Below are 22161 nucleotides of genomic sequence, written 5' to 3'. Positions count from 1 at the left end.
GCTGCCATAGCAAGAATAGCTCTTGGTGGTGATCTTGGGCATTGTCCAGTCAATGTCAGGGTTGTGAACCCTTAGTCAAGACATGCTCAATACTATATTAACCTAAAGACGCTCCAAAATATCAAAACTGGTAACCACTTGATGGTTTCCTCAAACGTTTAGTGCATTTGATGGAGGTGCCCTTCTTTGGATTTGTAAAATTTTACACAGGAATTCTTATTTGGTCAATTGGATGGCATTCAATCAGATTTTCATCTGACCCAGAGTGTACTAGAACTAAGACAAGGAGGTTGGGGAAACACCCATGCACCCTCGAGGACCCTGCTGAGAGTGGAGAGATGGTCCACTTTTCCGTTGCTAGGATGAAAACCACACTGCTTTTCCTGAATATGAGATTAGATTTCCCAATGGACTCTCTTCTCCATCATCCCCGTATAAAACCTTCTAGGAAAGGTGAGGAGTGTGATCACTCTATAGTTGGAACACTCTGTCCCCCTCCCACCTTCTCGGTCTGCCATTCCAGAGGCACACAAAAAACACTACAACCCCCCACCCCTCACCAAAAGCGTGGAACTGCCAATGTGATGTAAAAACGTTTTGAGTGTAGAATACAATATAATACTTAACATCTTTATTGATAGCACTTTCACAACAGCTTTTGCCATAACAAAGTGTTTTACTGTCCAGTATTATTTAAAAAGAATGTGTGCCCCACTGCACTGCCAAATTTTGGTTCATTGACCTTATTCATTTTAGGCATACGTTTCTTATCAAATGTTGTTGACTTAGCCGCACATTTCGTAATAGCGATTTGGGACTGAACCTCAGGTGAGTAAACAATCCTTTCACCTTTGACTCAAATAGTGTATAGCTATGCTTTGTGCAGCGTATGCAAATAAAATAATTAACTTGCATTCAATGGGCACGAAGATACAGTAGTCCCATGCCAAGTCATTCAAGCACATAACCTTGATGAGAAGCAACAAACTCCCATCACCAGACTTTTTCAACGTGCCTGATGTCTACGCTGTGGTGTCACGTGAGTGACCTCCTCCTTATGCTCCATTCTCACATCCTGCACACATTCCACATTTCCATGTTGGAGAAATAACACACATTTGCAGATTTATTTATTTATTTATCCATCTGGTTCACATATGGCTGAAATATGTATTACTTATTTAAAATGATGGTTTTGAATAGGGCTTAAAAAGTCCTAAATTTAAATAGAAGAAAACTGTAGGAAACTTGTTGTAGCTGTCTTTTAGCTGGCCGCGATTGCATTATTGTGAGGTGGTAACAAAAGAGTTGAGAAAATGGCCACAATGATAGTATCTAAAAAATAAAGAAAAATTGCACAGTCCAACAAATATAAACCTATCCAGTAGAGACCACCAGAAAAGGAAAAAAAGGGCTTATCGTCAAGCAAAAGTAGAGTGAAGCAGCAAGCGTCTATACCAGGGGTGTCAAACTTATTTTTTTCGCGGGCCGCATTGTAGTCATAGCTTCTTTCGGAGGGCCATTATGACTGTCAACCCAAACAAATGTATGAGCACCTCATATTATATACAGTAAAAGCTACAAAACAAACTGACAAATAACTCGTTTTCAAATCAGACGAGTAAAAACTGGTCAAATATTTGAAAAAAAAGATACTATTAAAAGTGAAGATAATTTGCAATTCTAGTAATGACACGAATTTGATGCACAATTTGTCTTCGCAGGCCACATAAAATGATGTGGCGGGCCGTATCTGGCCCCTGGGCCTTGAGTTTGACACCTGTGGTCTACACACTGCGCAAGCAGACAAGTACAGTTTTTAAAATGGTTATTTAATTTACCGTTTTGGCCCGAATATAAGACGAAGTTTTTTGCATTGTCATAAGACTGAAAAAGTGGGGGTCGTCTTATATTCGGGCCCCAGACATTCACAATGCTAGAGGGTGCCAGATACCTTCAAAGTGAATGCTGAACTTGACTCCCCAGGCCAGTGGTTCTCAAACTATTTTCAAATTTTGTACCCCCTTTGAAATATTTTTTCAGCCATGTACCCCCTGACCAGCGCAACACATTTCTGGTCGAAAAGAAAGAGGTACAGGATTGTGCCATCAGTGTTTGATTTATTAAAGTTAAACAACTTGTAGCAATGTACCTGACAGACACATTTACGTTTCAAACAATGCATATAGAAACAAAAATGATAAACAGTAAACAGTGACCACCAAGAAGGCATAAACCCTTTCAAAACTCAAATACTGTACGCAGAACACTGCTAATTTATATTCATCTTTCTTGTAATAATTTTTTGCAAGGAAATAAAAATATACATAACTAAAAATGTGTTCACAAAAATAAATTAACTTAATTATAAATAAATAATATCTTGTTTACAAAATAAATTGATAACTTACTAATAAATAAAGATTTGCTCATAAAAAAAAATCAACTTTACCTCTTTTGGGATACAAAAAAATGTCTTTGCCCTACAGAGACACATTCAGTTCGTTCAGTTTGCTGACTATATCTGCCAGATAGCAAAGCTTTGCAAGCCAGTCCGTGCTCTCGAACAAGGTGGCATGGGAAGATCCGTGCTCTGTCAGAAAGGTGTGCACTTCAGCTTGTAACTCCAACAGCCTGTTGAGTATCTTCCCTCGAGAGACCAGCGCACTTCTGTATGCGGGAGGAGTTGCGTGTGTTCAGCTCCTATGTTTTCACAGAGGCGGCGGAACAAACGTGCATTAAGTGGCCTTGACTTGATGAAGTTGATCACTTTGATGCTGTCGTTCAAAACATCATGCAACACGGGGCTCATTTTCTTGGACGCTAACGCTTCCCTGTGAATCACACAGTGAGTCCACTTAATGTCGGGATTTTCCTTTTTAATCCGCGCAATGAGCCCTTTCGCACTGCCCGTCATTGATGCAGCCGCATCTGTACACACGCTGCTGCAGGATTTCCAGCTGATACCATTTTCAGAGAAAAATGCGTTAACAACATTAAAAATGTCCTCTTCGGTTGTTCTCCCCTCCAGACTTTTGCAGAAAAGTATGTGTTCACAAATGTCGTCAGTCTCAATGTATCTCACAAAAGCAACAATCTGTGCATTCCCACTGACATCTGTGGATTCATCCAGCTGGAAAAGAGTCTCCAAGTTTTCCCACAACTTGTTCGACAATGTCTGCACCCATTTTGTCTATTCTGCGGCAAACGGTGTCATGAGACAAAGGCACAGTTTTTAATGGATCCGCAGATTTTCTTGTCTAGCATAGTTTCGGCCAATACAACAGCGGCGGGGAGCAGCAGCTCTTCAGCTATGGTGAACGATTTTTTGCCTTTAGCTACGAGCAAAGAAACCGCATAAGAAGCCTCCAGGGCTTTGGCTGATGTAGTGGAGGCTTTTCGCATTGTGTCTTGGGATGACTTGAAGTCAGAAAGTTTCCTCCTGAAGAACTTACCAACATGGCATCCGTGTTTTGTGGTGAGATGCCGCTGGAGATGTGCTAGCTTCATGCTAGCGTTGGCTAATTTCTCCCCGCAAAAAAAGCACAGCGCTTTGGGTGGGTTACAACTTGTGGACGTAAATCCCATCAAACAATAGTCTTCCATGTACTGTCGGTACTTTGTCGGCTCTGGTTTTGCCTTCTTTTTTACTTGTTTCTCCGTGTTTTCAACAGCAGCATCGCTGCTACGCTTTAGCCACATCTCCTTGTTACAGTGTGTCGTCAAGGCAACCGCAGGTGACTGCTATTGATTTGTGGAGAGTCCGTTTTTTAAGGATTAAAACTGAATACGGAATATAAAACATACCGTAATTTTCAGACTATAAGTCGCTCCGGAGTACAAGTCGCATCAGCCATAAAATGCCCAAAAAAGTGAAAAAAAACATATATAAGTCGCTCCGGAGTATAAGTCGCATTTTGGGGGGCAATTTGTTCAACAAAATCCAACACCAAGAACAGTCATGAACGAGCAACAACAGGCTAAACGATAGGTATGCTAACGTGACATAATGTCAGGCTTCGGGGTGGAGTAATGGAGCGAGGCGACCAAGTGCAGCTTGGACCAGGGTTTATTGTGGAACCCAAAAGGACAGACTCGGCAAGCTGACGTGGCTAAACAACAAACTAACAGGACTAACCGACCAAAACGTGAAACAAAAGACAGGAACCAAACAAACCGAGTGACAGTGAGACATGCATTGTCCACACATCTCGTGCAATGCTCCGACGGCGAGTGACACGCAAACAGAACTTAAATACAACACAGGTAACGAGAGGCAGGTGCGTGTGATTTCACTAATCAAGGGCACACAGGAAGGGAGGGGCGAGCACACAGACACAGAAACAATGACACATCACAAAACTGTGGACGAGGCATGACAGAACCCCCCCCACAAGGGACGGCTCCCGACGTCCCAAAAAACCAACCCCCCACGGCGGCACGCGGGGGGGAACAACCGCACTCGGCGGCAACTTGGGGGACAGAACTGCACGCAGCGGCGGTCAGGGACCCAGGGCCACAATCGCGGCACACACTGGGGGCCTGACGCGCAATCGGCAGCAACTTGGGGAACAGAACTGCACTCAGCGGAGGTCAGGGGCCCAGGGCCACAATCGCAGCACACACTGGGGGCCTGACGCGCAATCGGCAGCAACATGGGTAACAGAACTGCACTCAGCGGAGGTCAGGGGCCCAGGGCCACAATCGCGGCACACACTGGGGGCCTGACGCGCAATCGGCAGCAACTTTGGGGGACATGAACCGCACTCGGGCGGCGACACGGGGGACATGAACCGCACTCGGGCGGCGCCACGGGGGACATGAACCGCACTCTAGCGGCGCCACGGGGGACATGAACCGCACTCTGGCGGCGACACGGGGGACATGAACCGCACTCGGCGGAAACTCGGGGAACGGGACCGTGCTCGGCGGAAACTTGTAAAGTCAGGACCGCGATCAGCGGCAGTTTGAAGTCCGGACCGTGATCAGCGGCAATTGAAAGGGGGAGCTGTGCGCAGCGGCAAGAGCCACCACGCGCTGCAGCAGTGGGGGTGGGGCCATGGACGATCGCGGGTCCGGCGTCGCGGCAGTGGAGTCCGATCACGACAGCGGAGCCGATCGCGCTGGAACCTGCTCGGACGATGGACGTGGATCGGGCATCGCTGGAGCGAAGTCCGATGGCGCTGGAACCTTCTCGGACGATGGACGTGGATCGGGCGTCGCTGGAGCGAAGTCCGATGGCGCCGGAACCTTCTCGGACGATGGACGTGGATCGGGCGTCGCAGTGGGAGCTGATGGCGGAGGGAGGCCCAAGCGCTGGTCGCTGTAGTGGTCGGAGCATTCTGTCAGGCTTCGGGGTGGAGTAATGGAGCGAGGCGACCAAGTGCAGCTTGGACCAGGGTTTATTGTGGAAACCAAAAGGACAGACTCGGTAAGCTGACGTGGCTAAACAACAAACTAACAGGACTAACCGACCAAAACGTGAAACAAAAGACAGGAACCAAACAAACCGAGTGACAGTGAGACATGCATTGTCCACACATCTCGTGCAATGCTCCGACGGCGAGTGGCACGCAAACAGAACTTAAATACAACACAGGTAACGAGAGGCAGGTGCGTGTGATTTCACTAATCAAGGGCACACAGGAAGGGAGGGGCGAGCACACAGACACAGAAACGATGACACATCACAAAACTGTGGACGAGGCATGACACATAAACACAAACGAAGAGCTGAGAACGGCCTTGACGTAACATTCAGAGTTATTTAAAAAAAACTATTACATAAATAACACGTTTATAAAGCCATCTGTGTCATTCTAATTCATTAAATCCATCTATCGTCCTTTGTCAACAATGTGTGCGCGCCGCTGACGGCGCTTGCACTTCAAAATATTCCACAGGCCCATATAACGATATGTAAATTAGAAATCAAATAACTATTATATAAGCAATAATATTATCAAACCATCTGTGCACTCTAAATCATTAAATCCATCGATCAAATTCCTCGTCCTTTGTCAACAACGCCGCGCGTGAGCTCTGACGTCAGCCTCGTCGTTATTCCACAGATCTAGTATATAACTATATTGTAGCCTTAACAAAGTACAAGGAAAGACGTGGGTTTGGTAAACGGCTCTTTATTTAACAAAACAAACTTCCAGGCGTGTGGCGGCGTGGACTTCCAGCCACGGAAGTGGAAGAGAGATCCATAGAATAGGACAGGGCGTGCGTAAAAGCCATGACCGAGCCCCATCCACCGTCCCCGGACAGCCACCCGGCCGAGCGCCGGCCCTCGACTTCCATCCACGGAGGTGAAAGAGAGCTCGGTAGAGTAGGACCGGGCGTGCGTAAAAGCCATGTCCGAGCCCCATCCACCGTCCCTGGACACCCACCCGGCCGAGCGCCGGCCCCCGACTTCAATCCACGGAGGTGAAAGAGAGCTCCGGAGAGTAGGACCGGGCGTGGGTAAAAGCCATAATAGTTTTTCAAACCTTCTGTGTCACTCCAAATCCTTAAATCCTTCAAACTCTTCGTCCGCCGTGTCACTTAGAAACAAAGCCGCTAATGATGCCGGTAGTACGTGGGGCCCTTCGTCATCTTTGTCATCCCGTGATCAATCTTTGTCCTTTATGTAAACAACCGCCGCGCCACACCGCGTCGCGCTGCTGACGTCACTTGAAATTCAAATTACAGTAATCCCTTGCTACATCGCGGTTCGTTTATCGCGGTTTCACTTTTTTTTGGGGGGGAAATGTTTTGAAAAAAAACATATGTCGCTCCTTATTATAAGTCGCCCCCCCACCCAAACTATGAAAAAAAACGCGACTTATAGTCCGAAAATTACGGTACATTTGTATTTCATCAAACTTTTTATAACTAATTCTCAAGACAATCAGGCTTGCTGTTTTTTTTATTTTTTTTATACGATATATATATTTTTTAAATCTCACGTACCCCCAGGGGTACGCGTACCCCCATTTGAGAACCAATGCCCCAGGCCAAAGAAGAAGAAAAATAAAATAAATACTAAAAATAGCGGAAGCACGAAGATAAAAAGAATAAATAAATATAGCGGTAGCACGAAGAAGAAAAATAAAAAATAGCGGTAAGAAAGAAAAGACAAGAAAATAAAAGAAGAGATAACAGAAAATGCAGAAATGTAGCGACAATCTGGAGAAAATTGCGTCGAAGATCGGCCAGGTTAACCGGCAGCTGAGGAGAAGTTATGACGCAAACTTCAAGATGATAGTGATAAATGAGGCGGAGTCTTCAAACAATTGCCAAGCGGCTGTGAAATATGGTGTCACAGAGTGCAATGTACGGAGATGGAGAGCTAAAAAAGATCGCCTAAAAAATGCTTACAGTCAGAGAAAAGCTTTCCGTGGTCCTCACAGCGGCCGCTTTCAAGAGTTTGACAGGAGGGTGTGCGAGAAACGAAAGGACGGGGTGCCCATCAGCAGAGCTGTCATTCAGCTCAAGGCCATGGAAATAGCCAAAGAGCTAAACATACCATACAAAAAATGTTGCATATCTAATGCCCTGGACAGTGAGGATGACGTGCTTTGGGAGGAGCCAGCGGAGCCAGAGGATGGGAGTGAGGACAGTGACACTGAGCACAGCGAGGCAGAGGATGTTTGTGAGGAGTAATGTTCTGACATGACAGATCGCAGCTACTCTCAAGTTTAAACCAGTTCCCATTATTTTATTGCAATGTTTTTTCTTATTCAGATTGTCATTCGTTTCAGATATACTGTAAATATTTTCTGTGTAAAAATTAAATTTGACGTTCAAATAAAAAATTTTTTTTTTCAAACTTCAGTCTTGAAAAAGGGGGGTCGTCTTATAATCGGGGCCGTCTTATATTCGGGCCAATACGGTATTAAGGAAAGAAAATTTAAAAGCTACCTGAGCCTGTGTGTAAAAATTATTTGCCCCCCCCCTTTTAAATGTACAGTATCTCAAGAACTGCTGGCTTCCCTCCCCTCAGTAAAGGTCAATGGTGTTGACTTAAAAGTGAGGAAGAGACTGGGCAAATATGACATCTGAAGTGGGTGAAACAGCAACGTGTACATACTTTCTTAAGTTAGACAAGCTCGTACTTTTTCATGTTCATATGTGTGCAAATCTTCTTCTTATTTTATATAAACATAACTGCTCAATCAGAACACGGATACAGCACCCATAACTTTGTGGCCACATGGGCAAAGACGGCGGACACAACACACACACACACACACACACACTCATAGGGCGGTAACCTTCCTATACACATATAGGTACTAAATGGTCAGGTGACGCTTTCCCACCTTCTCCAGGCAGTATAAAATCTTCCGACCTGGAGATTGGGGTTGTTGTTTCATCTGCTTTAGTGCCATATGTACTGACCGCCATTAAACAACCCAAGATCTTGCCAATAAAGAACCATCTTTGTTTTCCTCGCTCAACAATGGACATCATTAACAACACGCAACACATCCATGGCAAAGTTTTAATGCAAAAACCACTGCTGACCTAAACAAACAGAGACTCGACACATCTGAATGATTCCCAAGACGTTTGGGCAAACATTTGATGGACTGACAAATTGAAGTTTAATTTTAGAAAAGCATTGCATGTGTTTTGTTACATCTGCCGTAAATGTAACAGCATTTCAGAAAAAGAACGTCACACCAACAGTTGGATGTTGTGGTAGTGTAATGGTCTCAGCTGGGCTGATTGACATGCTTTGATTGATGAAACTGTGATTTCTGCGCTTCACCATAAGATCCGAAGGATGAATGCTTGGCCATCATACCGGAGGCACATTTGGGCTCGGCATCACAACAACGATCTAAAACATCTCTGGCTTGTTGCTGAATATCGTATAACAATTCTGCACTGAAGAGGGGGCCAAAATATTGACACAGAGATGTAAAATACTCATTGCCATTTATATAAAAACATAACATTTTGCTGCTGATGGTGGCACAACTAGTTAATAAGTTTAGGTCAGAATCAGTTTTTCTACCTCAATAATATACCGTGTTTTTCCATGCATAATGCGCCCCCGTGCATAATACGCACACCCTAAAAATGGCATGTCGATGCTGGAAAAAAGCATGTACCCATGTATAATACGCACCCAAATTTTGACTCTTACTTAAGTCCGTAAACGTAAAATTATTTCAGAAAAAAGAACATCTTTGGGAACAACCGGATGTTATTCTGCCGGTCAGTATCACTGCGCATGCGCTAGCAAACGCGATAGCGAAGAAATGTTTCGGATTTGTGTCGGGTACATTGTGACAGCAAACGAGCAGGTGATCGAGCAAACGTCTGATACGAGAGCATTGTGTTCGTATGGAGCGTGTTTGAAGTGAACAGCAGAGAAGAAAGGAACAAGGCAAAGTGTTGTGAAATAAAATATTACCTGTAATACGCATTTTGTTATTTGCTGATTGAAACTGCTAATTAAACTGTGAATTGAAACTAATAGGTAGAGAACTGAACTCTCGCTCTTTATATAGCTGACGTGTCTTGCGCATCCGTTCTGCGCATACTGTAATGGCGGCCTCCATACGATATCCGGTCTGCGATGGAGATTAAAAAACAAACAATATTTGACAATAACACACCATCAAGGATTGCATCATCGCATCAAACGATGTGTCGTCAATTATGAATTTTACTGACTAAGTGTGTTGGGCAGGATGGCTGAATGCGATGCGCGATTGACAACAAACAAGAAGAAAGGTGTGATTTCAAGTTTTATTTCGAGGGAGATTTTCTCCAAAAATTGTTGTACCCATGCATAATGCGCACCCCAGTTTTTAGGACAACAAATTTGTTAAATTTTGCGCATTATGCATGGAAAAACACGGTAAATAATTTAAAAACTACATTTTGTGATTGCTTGTGTTGTCTGATTAATGTTTAAATTTGTTTGATGATGGGAAACACCACCCACGCCCGATGAAAATTCCACCAGTTGCAACTGATAGCCACCATGCTGATAGCTCATATCATCAGCAGTATAACCGAAGAACAAGGACAAACGTTTCTGCTCCACGTGCAAGCAAATATTTTACTGAAGTGATTGCAACCCAACAGACAAATGATAAAATGACAGAAAAGAATGAGCGATTCCCATCACCCATCGCACCCTCCACTACACTCCTTAATTTGCATTGCTTGGTGAAATCCATGACGAGTACCATTAACCAAGAAGCCGTGCTGTGTTGTGGTTGTCAGCAAGGGGGGGTGGCTGTCGTACTTTTCGATTTGTGTTTTATGAAAACAGTGGTGGTTTGTAATCAGTGGAACCTGTGGTTTATTTGGGGTAAAATTAGATTTTAAATTGGGATGACTGCATCTTGAGCAATTTGCCAGCTGTATTATGGCCAAGCTGAGAGCACCTGCCCTGCTCGATTTTTACAGTAAATTTGTTATGGGGAAAATGCAAGCATTTGTTTACATGTAACCAACCACGTACTTTTCTGGTGACAATTGGAATAGAGAGACAGAGCCCCGCTGCGCTGGTTCCTGCGCTGACTCCCACCAAGACATGGGTGCGGGGGGGTCGTGGTTGTCTGAGCAGAAAATAGACGTTTGAAAGTAGTTATTTACTGATTCTTCCAAATTAAATTCATAATATTGAAAAAGAAATATAGCAATGCACAGGTATGTATTAATATATAATACATAATGTAATATATATATATCAGGGACGTGCAGTCAGAGGAGGCATGTGGGTACACCTCCCCTGCCATCATGAAAAGGGGAAAAACAAATTCAATTGTTTTTATTATAAAGTCATTTTCCTTTTAATTTCAATAGTTTTGTATCATTTTGAACCAAAATCACTGAATTTTTATAGTTATTTTAAAACCGAAGACGATTCGCTCGGAGGAGCCAACTTCCTGTCTAGCCTCCTCTGAGGATTGCGTAATCAATGTTGACAGGCTATGGAGTTAGACCAGGGGTGGGCAAACTACGGCCCGCGGGCCACATCCGGCCCACGGGACCGTTTAATCCGGCCCGCCAACCCTGAATTAATTGTATTATTAAACTTTTTTTTTGGTCATTTTGCCTGCAATGACTGCGTTTCCCCAGTAGATGGGGAACCGCTCGCCTGCGCATTTACTACCGGAAGCCGTGTCAGAAAGCTCGGTGCACACTCACAAGTGCGTGTACGTACGTACTCAGTAGTACGGACATGGCGCGCTCGCGCTCTATTTGTATCAGTCCCGAATTTAGAGCGTGGGCTGTGACGACAGCATTCTTGTAATTCGCTCGCTGAGCTTTCAGATACAGTTTGACGCTAAAGCCACCCACAAACCTTGCCCTGGAATCCTTCCATTAAAATGAGTGGCCCGAAGAAAAGAAGTGAGTGCCGAATGTTAAAAGAGTGGCCAATTTGGCTCGATGTACGCGACGTGACGTTCAGCCACATCAACCCGTCACAGATCGAGGTAAACGGATCTCTCCTAAGAATGGCCACAACAATTTTTACTCCAGACTATGATGCACTAGCAAAAAAGGGAGACCAACAACACTGTTCCCACTGAAAATGAAGGGGAGGCTCTCAAGTTTGTTGTAAAAAAATGCATTTTGAATATGATTTGTACACATAGCAGGGATTGAAACTAGCGACCATTCTCATTTTCAAACAATGCAGGATGCTCAAGGACATTGATGCACCCACCACCTGTTTGCGACTAATCTTAACCTGTAAAGTTCTTAAGGCTTACTTTAAGGAAGTGTTTCCCGTTTCCTCACCTCTGTTACCAGGTGTTTGTGAGTTAAAACTCTGCTCTGATGTTCAGATACCCCTCACCGTGTTGCCGTTTTGATTACTTTATTTGGATGTATGCTTTCACCGATTCTTCAAGATGATATATTTGGTCAGAATGTTTGCTGTTTGATGTGATCTCATAAGATAAACATTTTTCATTAATCTGACCTGCAGGCACTGAAGTGATGGAGACTGTTATTCATAATAATAGTGTCGTATTTTATGAGAATCACTGATAGCAGTTTTTTAGTGATTTTTTTTTTTAATGCTGTTAATAAATGCATTTGTTTTCAAAAAACTTGTTTGGAATATCCATGCTTTACTACCTACTAAAGGCCAAAATCTTTTATGCAATGACCTTTACAGGTCGCTTATATTACTTCACACAAACACTACGTCCATCTGCTCCTGGTTCGGCCCTCCGGTCCAAATTTAGAACCCAGTTCGGCCCGCGAGTCAAAAAGTTTGCCCACCCCTGCAGACAGAACTGCTCTCTGTCTTTATGTACCTGTTTAAGTGTTCAAACACTGTGGCTATATTAACTAATTTCCATAGGTAAGATGACGTATATAATATCTTGTGTTTTTTGTCATCTGTCTGTAACGTGTTTCTTTGGATGAACAAAACAGCTTTGAAAAGATACCTTACGGAGGCTACGAAAAAAGGCTCTCCAGCCTTATGGCAGGAGGTGCTAGTGATCCCGGGATACTTCATGCGCCTACCTGTAGAATAAGAGATCTCCAGTTCAAATTTACAGTGAACAACTAGAATAGAATAGAATAGAATAGATCTTTATTGTCATTGTCACACATGTACAACGAAATTTAAAAAGTGCCAACCGATCAGCGCATGAGATAAAAAAATAAATAAATAGAATAAAAAAGATAAAAAATACAAGCTAAAACCCACAGAAGAACATACACAGACATATTCATTTACGTTTAGCGGCATTCAATGTGACTACCGCCGTAGGGTAAAAACTGTTGGCGAATCTGCTAGTCCTTGACCTAATTGATCTATAGCGTCTGCCTGATGGCAACAGTTCGAAAAGGAAGTGGCCAGGGTGGGAAGTGTCCTTCAGAATGTTCTGTGTTTTTTTGAGACAGTGGGTTCTGTGTAGGTCTTCCAGTGTGGGGAGAGGGCAGCCAATGATCTTCTGTGCTGTGTTGATGACCCCTTGGAGCTTTTTCCTCTGAGCAGCAGTGCAGCTGGAGTACCAAACACATATACAGTACGTTAAAGTGCTTTCTATGGAGCAGCGATAGAAGGACACCAGCAGTCTTTGTGTGATGCTGTGCCTCCTCAGCACCCTTAGGAAGTAGACCGTTCTCTGGAGCTGTGTGAGGTGCCCTCGTGCTTCAAGAGCTCCACCATCGTTCCAGTGGCCAAGAAGCCCGCCATCACAGGTTTGAATGACTATAGACCCGTCGCACTGACATCTGTGGTCATGAAATCTTTCGAGAGGTTAGTGCTGAACCACCTGAAGGAGGTCACGGGCCCCCTGCTTGACCCCCTCCAGTTTGCCTACCGGGCAAACAGGTCAGTGGATGATGCGGTCAACATGGGACTGCACTACATCCTGCACCACCTGGACACCCCAGGAACGTACGCCAGGATCCTGTTCGTGGACTTCAGCTCGGCGTTCAACACCATCGCTCCTGACATCCTCCAACAGAAGCTCATCCAGCTTGCGGTGCCTGCCTCCACCTGTCAGTGGATCACCAGCTTCCTGACCAACAGGAGACAGCGTGTGAGGCTGGGGGGCATCACATCTGACACCCGGACCACCAATACTGGAGCCCCTCAGGGGTGCGTCCTCTCCCCACTGCTCTTCTCTCTCTACACCAATGATTTCTCCTCAGGTGACTCTCCTGTGAAGCTCCTGAAGTATGCAGACGACACCACTCTCATCGGACTGATCCAGGACGGTGATGAGACTGCGTACAGACAGGAGGTGGAGCGGCTGGTCCACTGGTGCAGCCAAAACCATCTGGAGCTGAACCCGCTCAAGACCATGGAGATGACAGTGGGTTTCAGGCGAGACCATTCACCACTTTTACCCCTCACTATCCGCAGTAATACTATTCTCTCCACAGACACCTTCAAGTTCCTGGGAACCACAATCTCTCGGGACCTGAAATGGACCGGCCACATAGACTCTGTCCGGAAGAAGGCCCAGCAGAGGCTGTACTTCCTGAGACAGCTCAAGAAGTTCAACCTGCCGCGAGAGCTTCTGAAGACCTTCTACACTGCCATCATCCAGTCTGTCCTCTGCACCTCCATCACTGTCTGGTTTGGATCAGCCTCCAAACAAGACAAGCACAGACTGCAACGGACAATCAGGACTGCAGAAAAGATCATTGGAATCAACCTCTCATCTATCCAAGACTTGTACCTGTCCAGGACCAGGAAACGTGCAAGGAACATCTCTACAGACCCTTCTCACCCAGGTTGCAGTCTGTTTGAACTACTCCCCTCCGGACGGCGTTATAGAGCTCGGTACGCCAAAACCAGCAGACACAGAGACAGCTTCTTCCCCCAGGCTGTTGCTCTGATGAACTCACACCACTCATAGAGTCTCAGAGTCATTACTGTGCAATAACATCCTGCTCTTCACACCTTTTTGAATTTGTCTACACTGTTTTTGCCATTATTCCATGTCCTGAGTGTTGTTAGTCACCTAAATGTTGAACAGAGGGTGTGTTTTACCGAAGTCAAATTCCTTGTTTGGCACGCTCAAACATGGCGAATAAAAACTCTTGAATCTTGAAGTAGAGTCTCTGCTGGGCCTTTTTTAGCAGCTCAGAGGTGTTCACGCCCCAGGTGAAGTCCTCCTCGATGTGGACTCCCAGGTAGCGGAAGGAGGACACCCTCTCCACACAGACCCCGTTGATGATAACTGGTGGAATGTCCGTTTTATTTTTCCTCCTAAAATCAATGACCAGTTCTCGGGTTTTAGCCGTGTTTAGGAGCAGATTGTTCTCACCGCACCACTCCGATAGCTGCACCACTTCGGCCCTGTAGGCAGACTCATCCCCCTTTGAGATGAGCCCCACCACGGTGGTGTCATCCGCAAATTTCACGATGGTGTTGCTGTGGTGGGCGGGGGTGCATGTATGTGTGTAGAGCGTGTGAAGCAGTGGGCTCAGTACGCAGCCCTGTGGGGAGCCGGTACCAAGACTGAGAGGCGTGGATGTATGACGGCCCACTCTCACTCTCTGGCTGCGACCCGTCAGGAAGCTCTTAATCCACCTGCAAGTATTGTGTGGAAGTCCCAGGCCCCCCAGTATGTCCACCAGTCTGTGCGGGAGGATGGTGTTAAAAGCAGAGCTAAAGTCCACAAAGAGCATCCGCACATAGCTTCCCGGCTGCTCCAGGTGGGACAGTGCAGCGTGGAGGGCTGTAGCTCTGTGGATCTATTTGCCCTGTAGGCAAACTGGTGGGGGTCAAAACCTCTGAACAGGAGTGATGTGATGTGACCCCGTACCAGCTTTTCAAAGCACTTCATCACCACCGGGGTGAGTGCGACTGGCCGGTAGTCATTAAGGCTGGTGATGTGGCGTGTCTTGGGCAGGGGGACTATAGTGGAGGATTTTAAACAGGATGGGACGATGGACTCAGTAAGGGACTGGTTGAAAATCTTTGTGAAGACTCCAGCCAGCTGATCTGCGCAGTCCTTCAGGACACGCCCAGTGACGCCGTCAGGACCCGCAGCCTTCCTCGAGTTGATGGTCCGCAGCGTGCGCCTCACCTCGTGCTCCTTCACTGTGAGGGTGAAGCTGCTGCGGACTGTGGGATGTGATGTGGCCGCTCCAGGTGGCTCGGACTGAGGAGCAGTCGTCCATTTATTTCGTTTACATTCGGGTTTTTTTCTTTCCATTTTTACATTTCGTTTTACAATGGAGGATTACATATCCAAACGATTTTCAACTATGGATTTTCGGTCGAAGCTGGAGGTCACCATTAAAGGAAGAGCAACTCCGGAGTTAAAAGGTTTGATTCGGCCAATGGGAATGTCTTTTCAAATGGAGTGGTACACACGATCGAAAACAAGTTTTTGATTCCATGTGCTTTATTGAGTGTTTTTATGACTGCTGATATGAGATTTTAATTCAAATAGTTCAAATAAAATAATGAATAAGCCACACTAGATCAGCGTTTCCCAACCTTTTTTGTGACACGGTTAGGTGCCGGACAAATTTTACGGGAGGACGTCAGTGTCTCCAGTCATGAACCTCACCGCACGTGCACCTCACTGATATATATATATATAGTATATATATATATATATATATATACGTATACATACGTATATACTATAGTATATACTATATAATCTCTATCTATCTATCTATCTATCTATCTATCTATCTATCTATCTATCTATCTATCTATCTATCTATCTATCTATACATACGTATATATAAAATATAAATGTGAGAGAAGGGGTGAGAGAAGAGGATTCACAGGATAGTGTGAAATGGAAACAGATGGTTCGCTGTGGCGACCCCTGAGGGGAAAATCCGAAAGGAAAAGAAGAAGAATATATATGTACTGTCCCTGGGGCAAAATTATTAGTGAAGAGTGTCGGATGAGAATCAATTTTGGAACAGCATGTAAAGCCGGTGGTTAAACAGTATAACTGTATTGACAGTATTGCTGATATGCAGATAAATAAAATGTGACTATAAAACTGCAAACCTCCAATCATTGTTCTACAATTTTAGTGAAATTTTAAGCTACTTAATAAGATAAAAAAGTCATTTGAATATTGCCATTGACCAGTTGCAAAATCCATGTTAGGACTGACATGTAGAACAAGTGTAAAAAAACACAAACCTTCAATTATTGTCTTGCAGTTATTGAGAAATGTTAAGATACATACAAAGATAAAAGACATTGAAGTTATTTAAGTTATTAATTTTGAAGATATTTAAAAAAATAATAAAAGTTTAAAAAAAGCCCCAATGATCGTCACACACTCCATCTGGGTGTGGTGAAATTTGTCCTCTGCATTTAACCCATCCCCGTGTGATTTTGATCCATCCCCTCGTGGAGCAGTGAGCAGCAGCGGTGCCGTGCTCGGGAATCATTTGGTGATCTAACCCCCCAATTCCAACCCTTAATGCTGAGTGCCAAGCAGGGAGGCAATGGGTCCCATTTTTATAGTCTTTGGTATGACCCGGCCGGGGTTTGAACCCACCACCTTCCAGTCTCAGGGCGGACACTCTACCACTAGGCCACTGAGCTGGAGATATCTGCTTACTTCTCATCTCTCATTAATAACACCAACCGGAACCCCCGCATACTGTTCTCCACCGTCAGCTAGGCAATAACTTTCACTAGAAGTGTAAAAAAGCTATTATCAAGTCATTTTGTGAGAGCCGTACAACTTGCAATATCTATGTTTGCTCGACTATTTGGAGTCTGAATTGAGCAACCCGGCAAAACATTGTAAACACAGTGCCCAACTTTATCAACTGAGAGACCATCTATTTGGTTGCTCCGCCTTCTCACCCATACCAACCCTTACTGAACAGCACCTTGCAAATGTCAAGGTACTCTGTTCTCAGATGGCATAAACGTCTCTTTTCTGTGATGATTATTTTCTCTTCTTTAAGTCTGCCAGCAAGTCAACCTAGGAGAGTGAAGGCGGTAATAAAAGATATGCCGATGTGAGGCGTGTATGGGTAAAGCAAGTTGTAGCCTCTAATCGTGGAGCTGTCTGAATTTCTGGACCTGCCAACTCGAAGGTTCATTGGGATTCTATTAGAGGCTGTAGGGAGTCGATTCATTGCAGCCTTCCTTTAGTTTGGCTTGACACTCACATGGGGATCACTATAAATTGCTTCTCCCAGGATAACATTTTCTAAATGTAAAGTAAATTAAACATGTAATCACACAGTAAGCACTGTTGCATTTCTTTGTCAAGCGGTGAAAGGCGTCTGTCTCACTAGCTCATTTTCATTCCTTGTTAACCTTTTATCTTCATCTCCACATTGTTAAATTGCACTACATTTGCTTTCCTGACACTGGAAAAGATGATCGGTTGAACTGCAATGATTCCATTTCTCACCTGCTAAAGCAAATTCTTGTGATATCTAAAACATGTAGACTTATTTCAGTCACTGTCAGGTAATTGGAGTTGATGGGGGCAAAACTGTTACAATCTTCTGTACTTCCTCAGGTGGTTGGCATCCTTCAACATCTGCAATGTGTTGCTTTATCAATCTGTTGTAGCGAGCGCCCTCTTCTTTGTGATAGCGAGGGGTGGGCAGCATCAAGAAGAGTGATGCCTCCCGCCTGGACAAACCGGTGAGGAAAGCGGGTTCTGTTGTGGTGCAGAGCTGCCTGATCTGACGCCAGTGGCAGAACAGCGGGTGTTGGCCAGGCTGCCCCACTGTACAGCACCGTCACTGGGCGGAGTAGCATTAGTGGACAGGTTGTTAACACTATCTTGCATCACGGAAAGGCTGAGGGGATCATTTCTCCACCATACCGTAAGACTTTTTAACTCAACACGGGGGATAAGGGTGCGTTCACGGTCATGATCTTGGGTTGACGAATGCATAATGTTTGTTGTTGTTTATATATTGACACTTTCCTCTGCTGTTTATTATTTATTTAGTCTCCTCTTTTATTTTGTTTGTAGTGTTTTTTGCGACAGATGTTTGTATTGTCTATTTATTTATGTATTTATGCATTTATTTATTTAATGTTAATCAATGCTTAATTCATACTATTTTACATGTTTATACAATTTATATTGCTACTGCATAGCTGTTCTTTAACCTCTCTTTTGTGCCCACGCTTGGGTGTGTATACTGCTGGTAATTTCCCTCCGGGATCAATAAAGTATCTATCGATCGATCTATCTATCTATCAGGTTATCTATAAGATATAGACGCACAAAACAAGTATATGTTTGTTCAATACAATAAAATAAATAATATAATAAGAGAATATACACAAAGAATATTGTCAGGAAAGAGTTGGTTCTTGTGGTACGCATACCTTTTATTAACATAACCTTTATTGACAGAGATGAAGGAGCTCTGCACACATACAAACATGTATAAATCTCAGCGACGACCATAATAACCTTAATGTGCAGGGAACACTAGCAACACACAACTAAAATAAATAAAATGGGACCACTTACAGGGGTAAAGTTGGCAATGTGATACGAGCTACACGTATAGCTCCAGAGTAGACGTGACCGGGAAATAAAGAAAAGGCAACAAGATGTCATCAACAATAGCCCAGTGCCCTCTAGTGACCAGAGGAAACCTCTACAGTGCATGAGCAGCTCTAGTTCCTTCGTTAAGAGCCAAATCGACTGCCTTTAACTTAAAAGCGGCATCATATGCATTTCTTTTGTCCCCCATAATGAGGGTTTGTGTATAAAAGCTTTCTTTCTTCAGTAATGTCGTCTTGATCTCGTTCTGTCTCTTCTTTGTGTCAATTATACGGCACTATTTGCCTGGCGGGCGGACATGTGATCAACACACCACTCTTGTCGCCAGTGACCCAGTGATGAGTCACATATCCCTCCGCCCAGCCAAATGGTGCCGCACAACAGTGGTCCACAGCCTTTTTACGAGTGTATAAACGTATTAGTCATCACAAAAATCCCGAAAAATCCATAGATACACCGCACCGGATGATAAGCCGCAGTGTTCAAAGCTTGTGCAAAAAGTACCGGCTTATTGTCCGGGAATTAGGGTACGTGGTTTTCACCTGGTTGGGGCAAAAAGATGGGTTTTCTTCATTTTCTGAAATTTTATAGGTCACAAAGTTATCTAATGATATAAATATCTTAATTTTACAGTACACTGTTACGGTTTGTTTATTTTGGGGGTGTGGCAGTGAGCTGGGTAATTAATAGTTATTTCAACACAGTTGACATAATCCACCAGAGCAAGAACATTGATTTCAAATTCATTCACCTTGCTCTTCACTATTCGTTGTTTATGATAATATCAATTTCATTTCCATTGCTTTTGACAATTCGTTGTTTATAATAATATCAATTTTATCTCCATTGCTTTTGACTTGGCACCACAGTAGAACAATGCTTAGCATGTTGCCTTACAGGACAGAGGTTGATTCCAGCTCTGGCCTTTTCTGTGTAGAATTTTCATGTTCTCCCCTTGCCTGTGTGGGTTTTCTCCGGGTACTCCGGTTTCCTACCGCATTTAAAAAACATGCTCATTAGGTTAATTGGGCACTGCTGGCAATACAACTCATCTACTGCTTCATTGGAGGAAACAGCAAGGAGGAAGTAGCACATTCAGAAAACAAATAGGTCATTGCCTGGTAATTCAGCAAGAGAAACTGATATCATCAGGTAACATTCAGCTGGTTATACCACCCAGCGACTGTAATTGCTAATGAAGCAACTATTGAGTTTATAATGCACTAAATTATGCAGACCCCCACTTCCAATAAACACATCCGAAATAAACAATTTTAGTGGTAATTGCACTTCGCCACACTGCCTGTTAAAACAAAGGCCCAGGGGGCCACAAAAAAATATTAAAACCAATCTTTTCATGGATAAGGGAGTCCAACCAGCTAAACAAGAGTTAAGAAAAACATTGGATGATAAAAGATTGTTTTTAGGGTTTTTTATGGCTGATTTAATACACGGGTCCAAAATGAACCGCTAACATGACAGATGGCAGCAGAAAGCTAACAAGCTAGCAAGGTGAGTCAAGATTCTGAGGTAAGGGTTAACTGTTTTTCTGAAGCATCCTCCAGCTGGCTCATTTCTTTGGAGATCTCAGCATTCCCTTGGTTATCAGAAAACTTAGAATGAAAATCCAATTTAAAAAAAAAAAAAATTTCATCAGTCCCTAATTAGTGAATATAATTAGCAGGTGATGTTAATAACCTTTTTTGAAATCTATTAAAAGACTTGGGAGAAAGTGGTGGAGAGGAACTGGCCGTTGGGCTGTATGATGGCCCCTGCGAGGGACAGTTGAGCATGCTGGGAGTATGATCATCAAGAGTGGAGTACCACTGCATTAGTGCATTAACGGCTAAGCAGCATTGCTGTTTCGTCGTCCTTTCGTGATAGACGCGATCATCATGTGTGAGGACGCTGGCGCACCTGGCTGCCGCTTCTCGCTGCTCCGACTTCTACCTCGATCTCAAACCGGATTACCCGCCGAAAAACCCAGGTTACAGCTTCAGAAACCACTGCGTGATCTGTGTGTGCTGTGTGCTGTGTGCTGGCTGGACTTGCCGGTGTCGTGAGGCTCGGTGTGGGAGCCATCAAAGCTACCTGGACGCGGGTGGCCGCCTTGGCAGCCCCGCATCGCAGGCGCTGCCTGCCCCCAGGGCCGGGCCCGGCGCGCTGCCGTCAGGGGTGCTGCTGTTGCTGCTCGCCGCTGTTGCTGCTCGCCCTTCTTCACCATCTGGCTTTTGGCTGCAGCAAACGCCTCCACTCATCTCCAGGATCTGCCACTTCTCAGCGTCTGTCATGGTTCTCCATTACACGCCGGCCGAGCTTCGCCAGCTCGTTCCCGCGCTTCCTCCTTCCGGCAAGGTGGTCAGCGCACTGCGAGACTTTGCCCTTCTACGCTGACCCCCCTACATCCATCGCGGATCTGAAAAATACACCCAGACCGTTTTCAGTTGAGACTTGACAAATTGTTCAGTCAAGAGACATTACTCATAAATGAAGAAGCATCTATGTGTGTTTAACTGGTCGTTGTAACGGTGAGATTCGGACGAAGTACAAGATAGGCCTAAGATAATTCGCACGTGTTGTTGGGTTTTTATATGAGTGCAGGCTATGCTGATTTTTGTATGAGTGGTTGCTATGCTGGATTTGTGGGAGTTTATGCTGAATGCTGGTTGCATGATTGGCTTCTGAAGAAAAAATTGAAAGGGGAGACAGACCTGATAGGTCAATATCGCCCGGCGAAAGAAAAAGGAAGTGGAACACAAGTTCCCGGGGAATGCTAGATATCTGAAAAAAGCGGGAAAAGCGCTATAAATTTGACCCTCGTACGGCGAGAATAAAGAAAGCAGGAAAGCGTAAATGTGAAGTTAATGTAGCCCGTGTCGAGGATGATGAAACACGAGTAAAAGGGCGTGGGCGGGTGATTAGAATCTGCCGTAAACAAATACAACCAGGGCTCAGTGTTGAACAAAATTAAAATATAAGCCAGGAGCCTTGGGCAGGAGCACCTGTAGGAAAAGAAAAAAAAAAAGGAAGCAAGAGCCAAATTATCAAAATGACTGACAGAATAAAAAATAACTACCCAAGGAAAGACCAGAAAAGCAAAGATAAAGGATGGTATCAAGAGAGGGAAAAGAATTTAGAAGCAATGAGGAAAGGGCTTTGATTTGTTTGCCACAGGAAGGGACATTTA

At 44.4% G+C, this 22161-nt stretch overlaps 1 protein-coding gene across 1 annotated transcript in view; it reads left to right on the top strand.

The window, feature by feature from the left end:
• Positions 1-18098, top strand: part of LOC119132871 (dehydrogenase/reductase SDR family member 13-like) — a 197197-nt gene extending 179099 nt beyond the window's left edge. The window contains exon 7 of the mRNA XM_037268452.1: positions 18048-18098. Within this exon, the coding sequence (XP_037124347.1) occupies positions 18048-18069 (22 nt within the window). The 3' untranslated portion in view covers positions 18070-18098. The remainder of the gene's footprint in view (positions 1-18047) is intronic.
• The last annotated feature ends 4063 nt before the right edge of the window (positions 18099-22161 follow it).

This window comes from Syngnathus acus, chromosome 13 (genome assembly GCF_901709675.1).
Source record: "Syngnathus acus chromosome 13, fSynAcu1.2, whole genome shotgun sequence".
NCBI classification, from domain to species: domain Eukaryota; kingdom Metazoa; phylum Chordata; class Actinopteri; order Syngnathiformes; family Syngnathidae; genus Syngnathus; species Syngnathus acus.
Note: the sequence above shows the minus strand (reverse complement) of the source record. Positions and strands in the feature narration are given on the sequence as shown.